This window comes from Hemitrygon akajei, chromosome 26 (assembly GCF_048418815.1).
Source record: "Hemitrygon akajei chromosome 26, sHemAka1.3, whole genome shotgun sequence".
In the NCBI taxonomy this organism is placed as follows: Eukaryota; Metazoa; Chordata; class Chondrichthyes; order Myliobatiformes; family Dasyatidae; genus Hemitrygon; species Hemitrygon akajei.
Window position 1 is genome coordinate 14,304,201 of NC_133149.1, and position 14,676 is coordinate 14,318,876.

The 14,676-nt window shown below is 43.8% G+C and overlaps 1 protein-coding gene across 1 annotated transcript in view; it reads right to left on the minus strand.

Moving 5' to 3' along the window:
- The window catches only part of LOC140716763 (suppressor of tumorigenicity 14 protein-like), a 108,776-nt gene that overhangs the window by 46,002 nt on the left and 48,098 nt on the right, over window positions 1-14,676 (minus strand). Inside the window, exons 6-9 of the mRNA XM_073029597.1 lie at window positions 14,057-14,092; window positions 13,652-13,886; window positions 12,630-12,769; window positions 5,426-5,520 (exon numbers count right to left, since the gene is read on the minus strand). Coding sequence (XP_072885698.1) covers window positions 5,426-5,520; window positions 12,630-12,769; window positions 13,652-13,886; window positions 14,057-14,092 — 506 coding nt within the window. The remainder of the gene's footprint in view (window positions 1-5,425; window positions 5,521-12,629; window positions 12,770-13,651; window positions 13,887-14,056; window positions 14,093-14,676) is intronic.

Sequence of the window (14,676 nt, forward strand, 5' to 3'; positions counted from 1 at the left end):
CCTGCTAGCTTCTGTCAGAAAGCTTAAACTGGGGAGGAAGTTCATTTTTCAGCAGGGCAACAACCCAAAGCACACTGTCAGAGAAATAATGGAGTAGCTTCAAATGAAGAAAATGGATGTCCGTGAGTGACCCAGTCAGAGTACTGACCTTAACCCGATCAAATATCTTTGGCAAGACCTCAAGATTGCTGTCCATCACCGCTCCCCAACAAACCAAGCACAACTTGAGCAATTTTGCCAGGAGGAATGGGCAAATCTTATTCCATCACGTTGTGTAAAACTAATGGAGACTTATCCAAAAGCACTACTGGCTGTAACGGTGCAAGAGTTGGTTCAACTAAGGACTGATTAAAGGGGGATGAATACTTTTGAACTGCTAACATTACAGCTTTTTAATTTTTGGCTTCTCATGCTTTACAATTTTCCCTGTTTTTTGGGCGCTACTGTGGGGGAAAAAAGGAACATGCGATTCTCAAATAAAAATTCTCAATTAGATTGATGAAAACCCCTGGTTACTCATTTATGTGAACAAAGGGTTGGGGCTGAATACTTTTGCAAGGCACTGTACATTCCCGCTGGCACCTGTTCTGGGACAAAGAAAGACCTCATACCCATGAAAAATGGACATGTTTCCTGTCACTATTGCTAACACCAGAGGTGAGTATTACGGACAAAAGCCATGCAGTGAGAACTAGGAAATGTAAACAGCAACAGTAGGAATGAGGCAAATAGAGAGCAACCCAAGGTTGATACAGAATATGCAAAGTGACAAAATTGACAAGGTTAGTGAGCTTCAGGCAGATTACATGTGGATCTATGATGCAGCACTAAGCAAAGGAAGATTTCAAAATTAATAACGTTGGCCAGCACATATTCAGGAAAGACAGATAATCAGAAAGGGCAGAAGGAACCAGTTTCATTGACCCCCAGGGATCACGAATCAATGAGACCGAAGTTCAAGGCATAGTGTTTAGGGGCTCGCCATCAACGAATATGGAGTTTGAGGCCTTTTGTTTGGTGATCAATGTGCCCTGGGTTGGACGCTGAGGTTTGAGGCCCAGAGCCAAGCCTGTGAATCTCTGCAAGTCGTTGTGGAAGTCAGAAGTCGGTGTCTGCAGCTCTGAGGCCTGTGCTGGGGTGAAAGGACTGTATGCGTCTGCACGAGGGAGGAACGGGGCTTGTTGTGCTCTGTACTGTTTTTCTGTTCGTTGTTGGCATGCTATGTTGGTGCCAGAATGTGTGGCAACCTTTGGGTTTGTTGGTTGTTAATGCAAATGATGCATTTGTCTGCATGTCTGATGTATACGTATAAACAAGCTTGAATCTTGAAAATGGAGGAGCATTGTTCAAAGGACCAACTGTAGAATTAGAAAGAGATGGAGTGACCCAGGGTTGAAGAAGGGCAAACAGACCAGCTCTTAAGGAACAGACCCTTTGGCCCAGCACACTCATGCAGATCTTTCTGTCCATCTACACTGATCCCATTTATCCAAACTGGACACACATCCATCCATTCAAAGGTTTCAAAGGTACATTTAATGTCAGAGAAATGTATACAATATACATCCTGAAATGCCTTTTCTTCACAACCATCATGAAAACAGAGGAGTGCCCCCCAAGAATGAATGACAGTTAGATGTTAGAACCCCAAAGTACTCCCCTTCCCTCCCACGCATAAGCGGCAGCAAGCAACAATCCCTCCTCCCCCCACCGGCAAAAAAAAAGCATCGGCACTCACCACCGTGCACTCAAGCGTGAGCAAAGCAATGGCAAAGACACAGACTTGCAGTTACCCCAAAGACTTCGCGTTTCACCCGGTATACGACATACCACAGGCTCTCTCTTTCTCTAATAAGGGAGAAGGAGATGTCTCTGTTTTCCCAGCAAGCCGGGAGACATAACAAACAACTCGCTGGTTTACAATGTTAAAAGTCTGTTATGTTGCTTTTTTTCGAGCTCCGTGCCAGAAGATTTCAAAGATCTCAGGTCTCCAAGCACACAGCAGATATCCCGACTCGCCCGACAACACACGGGTCTCTTGCTGTGACACTGATCCTCGATCCACTCGTCTCTGGAGCCCCGAGATCCTAGGCGCCCAAATCCGAGCCAGACTCTTAGGCCGAGCCCTTGGCGTGCTGAACAACAATGGTCAGTTATGAAACCCTGAGAGCAGGTCCCATTCCCACAAAGAACCAAAGTCAGCTCATTTAAATGCCTGCTTAAATGTTGCTTGAACATAGTAATTCCACCATCCCCTCTGGCACTGCACTCTAAACATCAATAAAATTTGCCCTTCAGATCTACTCTAAACTCCTTCCTCTCACCTTGAACCTATGCCCTCTTGCTTATGATACATCAACTATGAGAAAAAAATTCTGACTCTATGTACGTCATACACTTCTATCAGATCACCACTCAGCCAAGGTCACGGCGGGGAAAACAAGCTCAGCCTGTCCAGTCCCTCCCTGTAACTCCAATCCAGGCAACATCCTGGGTGAAACTCCTGACACGCTCTCCAGCACAACCAACCCATCCTACACTGTGATAAACGGAACTCCAAGTGTCAGGGATGAGAAAAACAAATGTCCAGCACTTGACCACTGATTTAAAAGGGAGACATAATTTATCTCCCTCATAAATCAACGATGAGGAGTTCCTCCACAACGCCAAGAGATTTTCCCTGACAAAAGATGTGTTGAAGACAAAGGAACAGAGAGGCAGGTGGGACATGGTTGGAGCGCTGTTGTGGAAAAGGACCAGATACAGTACACGACGAACATCACTGGAGGAGTAATTTTGAAGAGTTGAAGAGATCACATCCAGGAGGGCCAAAGTCAAAGTAAAACACTAAATAAATAATGAAAGACTTTTGAAGAAAAGACACATTTCCACAACAAAGGCAAAAAAGTTCCTCTTTTTGAGGAAATTACAAAGTGCATTGATGAAGACAGTACAGCATAGGTCTTCAACAAGTTCCCAGATGAAAGACTGTTCCAAAAGGTTAAAGTCCATGGAGTCCAAGTTGGCAATTTATATTCAGAACTGTGGTTTGGCAATAGAGGTCAAAGGGTGACAACGGAGGGCGTGACATGATAGAACTGTGCAAGTTAGTTGCATTCAGGACTGGTGACCCAGGAAAGTACAAGAGGTCCAGGTATGACTTACAGAAAGACAATCTTAGATTGATTCCTGCTTTCTAAATATCAATTAATTTGCCCTTCAGAATTTTTTCAATAACTTTCTACCAGCAAGACTGGAATAACTAACCAGTTTGCGTGGTTTACGCCTACTCCCACAGGGCACAAGGTATCATATTCCCTGTCTTCCAGTTACCTGGCACCTCAAAGTTGTAATTACATCATTGCAATGTCTGCAGATGACATAAATATGGTAAGCACAGTCAGGAGGGTGTGAGGTCAAAGGAGAGGTAATGGACTCCTACAGCAACTCACTCCCACCCTGCATCCCCAGAACCCCCACTTCTTCTGTCAAATGTCAGAGTACAACCAGACTTGACAAGGCTCTCAACAGCAACTGTTCTATCCTTTATCTTTCCACTATCACCCTCTGCTCCCACCCAGAATGGTTGTCTGTACCAACCTCCAAATTCATATAATTTCCAATCCCATCAGACACACCTTTCCCTACCCTCATTTTAAAGTTCTGGACCACTTGTGTTGTCATCAAAATCCACACTCCTCCATCTTCTCATTCAACCAAAGAAATTACAACAATGGCCTATTCACGTTCTTCCTTCCTGTGGCTCAGGGACTCTAACAGATGACGCAGTGATTCACTGCACCTCTGTTAATCCAGTGTACTATATTCAGCACTCTTCATATGATCACATTTACTCCAAAGTAATCAAATGCAGATTGGGTTTCTGCTTTGCAGAAGGCTGACCTAAGCCTCCAGTTACTTTAATTCACCATTCCTGTCTGACCTCTCTCTCTTCGGCTTCCTCCAGACTTACAAAGCTCAAGGCGCAGCAGCTCCACCTTCTGATATGGCCCTCAAACTCCACAACTTCAGTCACGCAGTCCTGCAGCTCACATTTCCCACACTCAAGTTTTCTCTCCCCTCTCTTGGCTCCGATGCACAAGTGAGACCTCATCCCTTGTGACATTCAGTCACTCCTGGTTCCTCTCTGCACCCCTCATCAATTCTTTTTCACATTCATAAAACTTCCTTAAGCTTATTTCATTTTTATATTGTTCATTCTGATGAAAGTGCATCCACTTAAAATCCTAGTTCTGTTGCCTAAACCGTTGCATATTCCCAGCATTTTCTGTTTTTATTCCAGGTTTTTTTCCCAATGTAACATAGGAGACTGAAGAGTGACCTTGAAGCATCACTGCCTGGTACGGAAACTCCACTGCAGTGGACAGGAGGCTCTACAATAGGTAGTCAAAACTGCTCAATGTTTCACCAGCACCATCCTACCCGCCACCAAGGACATAGATACAGAAAGATGCCGGAAAAGGGCCAGTTCATGGACTGTTTGTCCCACTCTCATCAGGGAGGAGGCTCCGTAGCATCCATGCCAGGACCACCAGACTCAAAAACAAGTACTTTCCCCACAGAGTAAGGTTGATCAACACCTGCACTCACTAACCCACCCCTCTACACCCCTAACTTTATCATTTTCTGTCAGTCACCTTATGTACAGACACTCCCGTGCCTAGCGTCACTTTATGGACAATCAATAAGCTGTCTTATGTATTTATAGACATTGTGTTTTTTTTGTACTGCATTAGATATGGATTAATAATTTTGTTCTCCTTTACACTTGTGTACAGAAAATGACATTAAGCAATCTCGAATCTGGAAAAAATCATGAGGACATAGATAGGGCGAATGCACAGAGTTTCCTTCCCAGGGTTGAGGGTTCGAAAATCTATTGAATATGGAAAAGCCTAGACAGACTGTATGTGGAGAGGATGCTTGTTAATAGCCTCAGAATAGAGGAATGTCCATTTAGCCAGAGTGTTATGAATCTGTGGAATTCATTGCCACAGATGGCTGTGGAGACCAAATCATTCTGTTCATTCAAAGCAGAGGTTAATAGGTTTTTGATTAGACAGGGGAGAAGGCAGGAGAATGGGGCAGAGAGGGATAATAAATCGTTTATGATTTGATGGCAGACAGTGGGCTGAATAGCATAATTCTGCTCCTGTGTCGTATGGCCTTACAGAACTAGAGGGCATAGGTGAGAGGGTAAAGATTTAGCAGGACAACTTTTTCAAAGAGAGTGTGGTAAGTAAATGGAATGAGTTGACAGTGGAAGTGGTAGAGGTGGATATAATTAAAACATTTGAAAGATACTACTTCCGTGCTGTATGACACTATGAGTGCATCGGTTGCTGAACTGGACTGTCACACAGCAGATACAATGGAGTAAGAAAGAGGAGTGATTCAAACTTACCCTCAAAGTCCAGGTGCAGTCTGCTTGTGGAGGGTAATATGCTGGGTAATAGGGGGAAGAGATGTTCCCAGATCCTTCCAGTATCTCATTGCACTCTGTCAGAAATAAGTGACCTTTCTGGTTAGTGAAGGGCAGCTTACACATCAGTACAGGAACAGAGACACGTGGATTCCAAAAGCAGAGTCAACAGCAGGAGTTGCACTGATTAAATCTCAGGGAGGCCCTGGTGACATCCCAATATCCAGCTGTTAGAGGCTCAACATGATTCAGCATTTGTATAGTAAAGTACCATATAAAGAAATGTAATCAAATTCAACACTGCCACAGAAACATGTTGACCCAGGCCAGGGATGCTGAGGGTCATTGATGGCTAGCCAGTATTCCACAGAAGATCTAGTGCAGTGTGTTGACCCAAAATGGTGTCAATTCCTGTCCTCTCACAGATGCTGTTCAACCTGCTGAGCTCCTTCAGTGGACTGTCTGCTTTATTTGGCAAAATGACCTCACAGAGATGAAATGAATTAGAAATTGCTGCTGATTTCAAACGTGGCATTGGCTAATGAATGCATGCACAGTGGAAACCAATCACCAACCCATTATGCCCATCCGGCCAGGACTCAGCCAGATTTTCCCCTGGTACTAGCAGTAGGAAGGGTGCATGTGGAAACACACAGTAACACAGAACAGTACAGGTCCTTCAGCATAGTGTTATCCCAAAATAATTAATGAGACAGAGATGACATAGGATCAGAAGGTGTTGAATCATTGTGGGTAGAGCTCAGAAGCCACAAGGGTAAAAAGACTCTGACGGGAGTTGTGTACAGGCCTCTGAACAGCAGCAAAGATATGGGCTACAAATTACAACAGGAGATAGAAAAGACATGTCAAAAAAGAAATGTTATGTTCATCATGGGGAATTTCAATATGGAGGAAGATTGGGAAAATTAGGTGGTTACTGGATCCCAAGAGGGGAATTTGTAAAATGTCTACAAGATGGCATTTTAGGGCAGCTCAGGGGATCAGCTATTCTGGATTGGGTACTGTGCAATGAACTGGTATTGATTAGAGAGCCTAAGGTAAAGGAACCCTTCGGAACCAGTAATCATAATATGATAGAATTCGTCCTGCAATTTGAGAGGGAGAAGCTGTAGTTAGTATTGCAGTGGAGGAAAGGCATGAGAGCAGCTAGCCAAAGTTGACTGGTGTCCCCTTCCAGCAGGGACGACAGCTGACAGGCAATGGTGGAATTTCTGGAAGCTATTCTACTTCTGGAAGCATCTCAAAGATGAAGGAGTGTTCTAAAGGCAGGATTACGCAACTGTGGCTAATAATGGAAATCAAAGACATCATGAAAGCAAGAGAGAAAGCATGTAATAGAGCAAAATTTAGTGCAAAGTTAGAGGATTGGCAAGCTTTTAAACACCAACAGAAGGCAACTAAAAAATTCATAAAGATGGTAAAGATGGAATATAAAGGTCAGCTCACCAAAAATATCAAAGAGGGTACCAAAAATTTCTTCAGATATATAGTGTAAAAAAAAAAGATATATATAAAGATATACAGAGAGGCAAGTGTAGATAGCGGACCGCTGGAAAATGATGCTGGAGAGGTAGTAATGGGGGACAAGGAAACGGTGGACACACTGAATAAGTATTTTGTATCGGTCTTCACTGTGGAAGACACTAGCAATATTGTGAAGGTTTGCATGCGTTAGGGGACAGAAGTGAGTGAAGTTGCTTTTACTAGGGAGAAGGTGCTTGAGAAGCTGAAGGTAGGTAAGTCATCTAAACCAGACGGACAACACCCCAGGGTTCTGAAAGAGGTGGCTGAAGAAATTGTAATGATCTTTCAAGAATTAATAGATACTGGCATTCTGCTGGAGGACAGGAAAACTGCAAATCTCACTCACTCTTCAAGAAAGGAGAGAGGCAGAAGAAAGGAAATTATAGGGCAGTTAGTTGGTTGGGAAGATATTGGAGTTGATTGCCAAGGATGTGCTTTTGGTGAGGCATATGATAAAATAGGCCAAAGTCTGCATGGAGCCCATGGTATTACAGGAAAGATACCAGCATGGATAGAGCTTTGGCTGATTGACAGGAGGCAAAGAGTGGGAATAAAGAGAGCCTTTTCTGAATGGCTGCTGGTGACAAGTAGCGTTCCACAGGAATCTGTGTTGGGACTGGTTCTTTTTATGTCAAATATCAATGATTTGGATGACAGAATTGATGGCTTTGTGACCAAGTTTGTGGATGATACAAAGATAGGTGGAGGGACTGGTCACGTTAAAGAAGCAGGGAGTCTGCAGAAGGATTTGGACAGATTAGGAGAATGCAGATGGAATACAGTGTTGGGAAGTGTATGATCATACACTTTGGTAGAAGAAATAAATGCGCAGACTATCTTCTAAATGGAGAGCAAATTCAAAAATCGGAGGTGCAAAAGGACTTGGGAGACCTCATGCGGAGGACCTTCTGTCGGATTCTCTAAAGGTTAATTTGCAGGTCGAGTCGGTGGTGAGGAAGGCAAATGCAATGTTAGCATTCACTTCCAGAGAACTAGAATTTAAAAAACCAAGGGTGCAATGCTGAGGCTTTATAAGGCACTGGTGAGACCTCAGTTGGAGTATTGTGAGCGGTTTTGTGCTCCTTATCTAAGAAAGGATGTACTGACATTGGAGAGGGTTCAGAGGAAGTTTTGGAAAATCATTCTGGGAATGAAAGGGTTAACATACGAGGAGTGTTTGATGAATCTGGGCCTGGACTCACTGGAATTCAGAAGAATTGGGGTGGGGAATCTCATTGAAACCTATTGATTGTTGTAAGGACTCAACAGAGCGGATGTGGAGAGGGTGTTTCCTATGGTGGGGGAGTTTTGCACTAGAGGGTACAGGCTCAAAATGGAGGGATGCCCATTTAGAATGGAGACAAGGAGGAATTTCTTTCATCAGAGGGTGGTGAATCTGTGGAATTCATTACCACAGGCGGCTGTGGAGGCCAAGTCATTTGGAATATTCAAGACAGATTGATAGATTCTTGATTAGTCAGGGCATGAAGGAATATGGGGAGAAAGTAGGAGATTGGGGCTGGGGGGGGGGGGGGAATGGATCAGCCCTGATGAAATGGCAGAGCAGACTCGATGGGCCAAATGGCCTAATTCTGCTCCTATATTTTATGGTCTTACAACACTATTCTGCACTCTGTTATTGCTGTCCCTTGACAACCTCAGTGAGGTTTGCAATGCCTATGACAAAACTGTGGAACATTACTTCACAGACTGACAATGGTTAGGCAATTAGAGATCCCACGGATGAATTACAACAGATGTTCATTATGTCTGACACTATAATCAATTGCAACAAATAATAAATTCGATGAGGAGAAATGTAAAATGGTCAAAATAAGCACCAAATCTGAGAAGTGGGAGTTTGGAATGCAGCAAATAAGGACAGAGGAATTGAGTATGAAGGGGAATGCAATGAGAAGGAACTTAAAGAGAATATAAAGATTGACTATAAGATCTCCTGTAGTACATGTAGAGATAAATATCAGTGGAAGTAAATGTTGATCACTACAGTTAGAAACAGGAAAACAATTAAACACTGATTTTGATGCTAATTTCACAAAGGACACAAGTAAGCACCCAGAGATAATGGGGAATGCAGGGTGCAGTGAAAATAGAACTGAATGAAGTCGCTATTTGTAGGAAAATGGTTTTAGTGAAAATTATGAGATTGAAGGCTGATAAATTCCCAGGGTTTGGTCATCTGCATTCTAAACCACTTTGGAAAGTGGCCTGAGAAATGGTTAAGAATATCAAGAACATAAGAGATACTACAGCTGCTGCAGATCTTGAGCAACACACACAATATGCTGGAAGAACTCAGCAAGTCAGGCAGCATCTATGGAGGAGAATAAACAGTCAATGTTTCAGACTGAGAACTTTCATTGGGACTGGAAAGGTGGGGAGGTGAAGAAAGGAATACAAGTTGGCAGGTGATCGGTGAAAGTACCTAAGGGGGAGGTGGGGAGGTAGGAAGCTGAGGCAGGAGGGATGAAATAAGTTGGGAGGTGATATGAAAGCAAGCTAGCAAAAAATATCAAAGTGGATAGTAAAAGTTTTTTCAAGTATGTTAAAAATAAGAGAGAAATGAGAGTGGACATAGGACAACTAGAAAATGAGGCAGGAGACAAGGAGATTGCAGATGAACTAAATGAGTATTTTGTGTCAGTCTTCACTGTGGAAGACACTAGCGGTATGCCTGATGTTGCAGTGTGTGAAGGAAGAGAAGTGGGTACAGTTACAATTACAAGAGAGAAGGCGCTTAAAAAGCTGAAAGACCTCAGAGTACATAAGTCACCCGGACCAGATGAACTCCATCCTAGGGTTCTGAAAGAAGTAGTGTTAGATTGTGGTGGTATTAGAAATGATCTTTCAAAAATCATTGGACTCTGGCATGGTGACAGAGGACTGGAAAATTGCAAATGTCACTCCACACTTTAAGAAAAGAGGAAGGCAGCAGAAAGAAAATTATAGACCAGTTAGCCTGACCTCAGTGGTTGGGAAGATGTTAGAGTCAATAGTTAAGGATGAGGTTATGGAGTACTTGGTGACACAGGACAAGATAGTACAAAGTCAGCATCGTTTCCTTCAGGGAAAATCCTGCCTGATGAATCTGTTGGAATTCTTTGAGGAGATTACAAGTAGGATAGATAAAGGGGATGTAGTGGATGTTGTATATTTGGACTTTCAGAAGGCCTTTGACAAGGTGCCACACATGAGGCTGCTTACCAAGTTAAGAGCCTATGGTATTACAGAAAAGTTACTAACATGGTTAGAGCATTGGCTGATTGGTAGGAGGCAGCCAGTGGGAATAAAAGGATCCTTTTCTGGTTGGCTGCCAGTGACTAGTGGTGTTCCGCAGGGGTTGGTGTTTGGACCACTTCTTTTTATGCTGTATATAAATGATTTAGATGATGGAATGGATGGCTTTGTTGCCAAGTTTGCAGATGATACAAAGATTGGTGAGCAGCAGGTAGTGTTGAGGAAACAGAAGGGCTGAGACAGATTAGGAGAATGGGCAAGAAAGTGGCAAATGAAATACAGTGTTGGAAAATGCATGGTCACCCACTTTGGTAGTAGAAATAAATGTGCAGATTATTTTCTAAATGGGGAGAAAATCCAAAAATCTGAGATGCAAAGCAACTTGGGAGTCCTTGTGCAGAACACCTTTAAGGTTAACTTGCAGTTCGAGTTGGTGGTGAGGAGGTGAAAATGCAATGTTAGCATTCATTTCAAGAGGTCTAGAATATAAGAGCAGGGATGTGATGCTGAGGCTTTATAAGGCACTGGTGAGGTCTCACCTTGAATATTGTGAACAGTTTTGGGACCTTCATCTTAGAAAAGATGTGCTGGCATTGGAGAGGATCCAGAGGAGGTTCACAAGGATGATTCCAGGAATGAAAGGGTAATCATACAAGGAACGTTTGATGGCTGTGGGTCTGTACTCACTGGAATTTAGAAGGATGAGGGGGAATCTCATTGAAACCTTTCGAATGTTGAAAGGCCTAGACAGAGTGGATGTGGAAAAGATGTTTCCCATGGTGGGAGAGTCTAGGACAAGAGGGCACAGCCTCAGGATAGAGGGGCACACTTTCAAAACAGAGATGTGGAGAAATTTCTTTAGCTAAAAGGTGGTGAATTTGTGTAATTTATTGCCACATGCAGCTGTGGAGGCCAAGTCGTTGGGTGTGTTTAAGGCAGAGATTGATAGGTTCTTGATTGGACATGGTGTCAAAGGTTACGGGGTGAAGGCCAGGAACTGGGGTTGAGGAGGAGAGGGGGAAAAAAACAGGATCAGCCATGATTGAATCAGCCAGATGGCCTAATTCTGCTACCATGTCTTATGGTCTTATAAGGGCTGAAGAAGCACAAATCTGATCGGAGAAAGCAGAGAATCGTGGAAGCGAGGGAAGGAGGAGGAGCACCAGAGGGGTTGAGGAGAAAGGCTGAAGGGGTAACAAGAACAGGCAATGGAAAAAGAGAGAAGGGTGGAGAAATTACCATAAGTTAGAGAAATTGATGCTCATGCCATCAGGTTGGAGGCTGTCTAGACAGAATACGAGGTGTTACTCCTCAAACATGATTTTGGCCTCATTTTAACATAGAGGCGGCCATGCACGGATATGTCAGAATGGCTACAGGGAAATCCTACCTTTTATGGCAGACAAAGCAAAAGTCATCAACAAAACAGTCCCCTGATCTATGTCCGTTCTCACCAGTATAGAGGTCGCCACACCAGGAGCACCAAATACAAAAGGTGATCCCAACAGAGTTGCAGGTAAAGTTGTCACCTCACCTGGAAGGACTGTTTGGGGCCCTGAATGGTGGTGAGGGAGGAGATGAATGAGCAGGTGTCGCACTTGTCACACAGTTGAAGGAAAGGTGTACATAGTAGTAGGATCGCATTGGAGATGGCTGAAGTTCCAGAGGATGCTATGCTGGACACGGAAGCTCATGGGGTGGTAAGTACTGCAAGGAGAAAGGAAACTATCCCTGTTATAAGGACAGAAGGATGGGGAGAGGGCAGATATGTAGAAAATGGAGGAGATTGCGGTGAGGGCAGTATCAATAGTGGTCAAAGGAAAACCCTGTTTGTTGGGGGGAAAAAAAGGGGTTTTAGAATGGAAAGTACCCCACATAGATGTTCTAGAATGGAAAGCCTCATCCTGCCAACAGGTTGGCAGAGATTGGGCCAATCCCCATCTTTGGAGGGGTTAAACAGGGCAAAGTGCTTTCCCCAATTTTGTTTAACTCTCTGCATTTTTACAAGTATCAGGGTAGGAAGAGGTATGGTAAAGATAGCTGTGAGAGTAGGTTTCTGAAAGATATCAGTAAATAGTCTGTTTACAGAAATGGAGACAAAAGGGATCGAGAAAAGGGAGAGAAATGTCAGAGATGGACCAAGTAAATGAGGGCAGGTTGGAAGTTAGAGGGAAAGTTGATGAAATTGACAAGCTGAAGGACATTCAGGAAAACGCAGGACAGGGCACTGAATTTCAATGATCAGCCATGCTCACACAGATCAGTGGGGCAGGCTCACAAATCCAACCCTGATTAGGCTTCTGTGTCAAGTCTGCAACTCGAATCACAATCTGTGGCTGAGCTCACAGCCCTCCCCATGGGTGCCCATGTGAAGAGATTTTACCTCTTCTCTCTGGAAGTTGTCTGAACTCTGCTTTGAAACCTGGGTAATTCTCATCGTCATCTGTCATCAAGGTCACCAGCATCACATTGCGAGAAGATATTAACTTGAGTGCATTGGTTGGAGGGTATACGCCACAGCGCCTGCCAATGAGAAGAAAGAAGATCAGATACATTGTATATTGCCAGGAAGTGCCAGCATGTTCAGGAACTTCCATGCATACATAAAGACATAAGGTCTGAGGCTGCTGACAGCTGTTTGTCCACAGGGTTAATGTATGAAGAACATTTGATGACTCTAGGCTTGTACTCGCTGGAATTTGGAAGAATGGGGGGTGGGGAGCGAGTTGGAGGTGGAGGATCTCATTGAAACCTACCTATATAGAGTGGATGTGGAGAGGATGCTTCCAATAGTGGAGGAATCTATGACCAGAGAACACAACCTCAAAACAGAGGGCAGCCCTTTAGAACAGATGAAGAAGAATTTCTTCTGGGGTGCATCTGTAAAATCCATTGCCCCAGACATGTGTGGAGGACAAGTCATTGGGTATACTTAAACAAAGGTTGATAGGTTCTTGATTAGTCAGGGTGTCAAAGGCTACAAAGAGAAGGCAGGAGAATGGGGTTGAGAGGGATAATAAATCAGCCATGATGAAACGGTGGAGCAGACTCAATGGGTCAGATGGCCTAGTTATGTTCTTATTTCTTATGGTCTTACACATCTTCCTTCACACTCCAGCATTGGACTCTTGGATGGTGTGTCCCAAGAGGCAGCTAATAGCAATCTGATTACATTGGAGGGCAATAGTTACATTGTTTCTGTTGGTATCGTTAAATTTTAAACTGTATGTTTAAAAGTTAATATAGAAAACTTAAAATACTTTTTTTTATTGATTCCAATATTTGAGCAATGATTTTTTTTAAGACTTAGTTTTGAATGTCTCTGAAGATCAGAATTTCAGGGAACACGCTGCTGAATAGTGAACCAAACAAGAATTTGCCGGCACCTAATAGCTCTTAACTTACTCTGTTATTTCGCGCTTTTCAATTGGACTCAGAGAGTCATAGACCACTACAAAGTCATTGTGGCAAATCTTTTCCAGGTCAAAGGTCACAAACTTGAGTTCGAGGATATGGTGGGGATCTGCCCGAATAACCCACTGGCACCAGGAGTTGGCAGGGTAAGGGGAATTGGGGAATCCAGGCGAGGTGAACGTGCCGACCTCTCCGGGGTGTGCATGCAGACCAAAGAAACAGCTTTCTGTCAGAGAAAGTGAAAACAATTATAAAATACTTGCAAGTCTTCTTTTGCTGTTCAGACATTCCAAATCCACAGATAAATATTGTTCCCAACCTCCAGACAAACAGAGAAAACCATGCAGATACCTGACGGAACATAACCCCCCTTCAATCAGCATCCTCGGTACTTACTGTCCTTTGGCGGTTTCACCTTCCGCGGATCAGCACCTGGAAGCAGAGAGCAGGTTTCAGTTCGGTCCTGGAGCATGCAGTCCTCTCTACCTCTCATTCTCTCCCTCACCACATCCCTCAACTTCCCTCCCCTTCTCAATCATTCCCATCACTCTCTGCCCACCACCCACCATGGTCACTGCCAGCCCTTCATTACACACAGCTTCCATCTGACCATCACGCCAGCCCAGCATCTCGCGGCAATCCTTCCCACCAACTTTACCCACTACTCAACAGACATCTATAAAGCTCTTGAACATTTATTCCCCCCACCAGTCTGCAATCATTCTCAACTTGCCATTACCTTCCCCTCCATCTGACACCATGGCCATCACCAACTGTATGAGTAAAACAGACCTCAGATCACAAGCGTACCAGTAAAACACACATCAGACAGGTGAATAATTAATTTGGGGATGAAGGAAATTGCAGCAAAATTAAATGCGTGGATCTTTGTTAGCCATGGATGAGATCTCAGAAGACTGGAGGATGGCTAATATTGTGCCTTAAAGGAGGGTAGTGGGGACAAGGTAGGGATTTACAGGCTGGCGAGCCTAATATACCTGGTGGGACCATAAGTC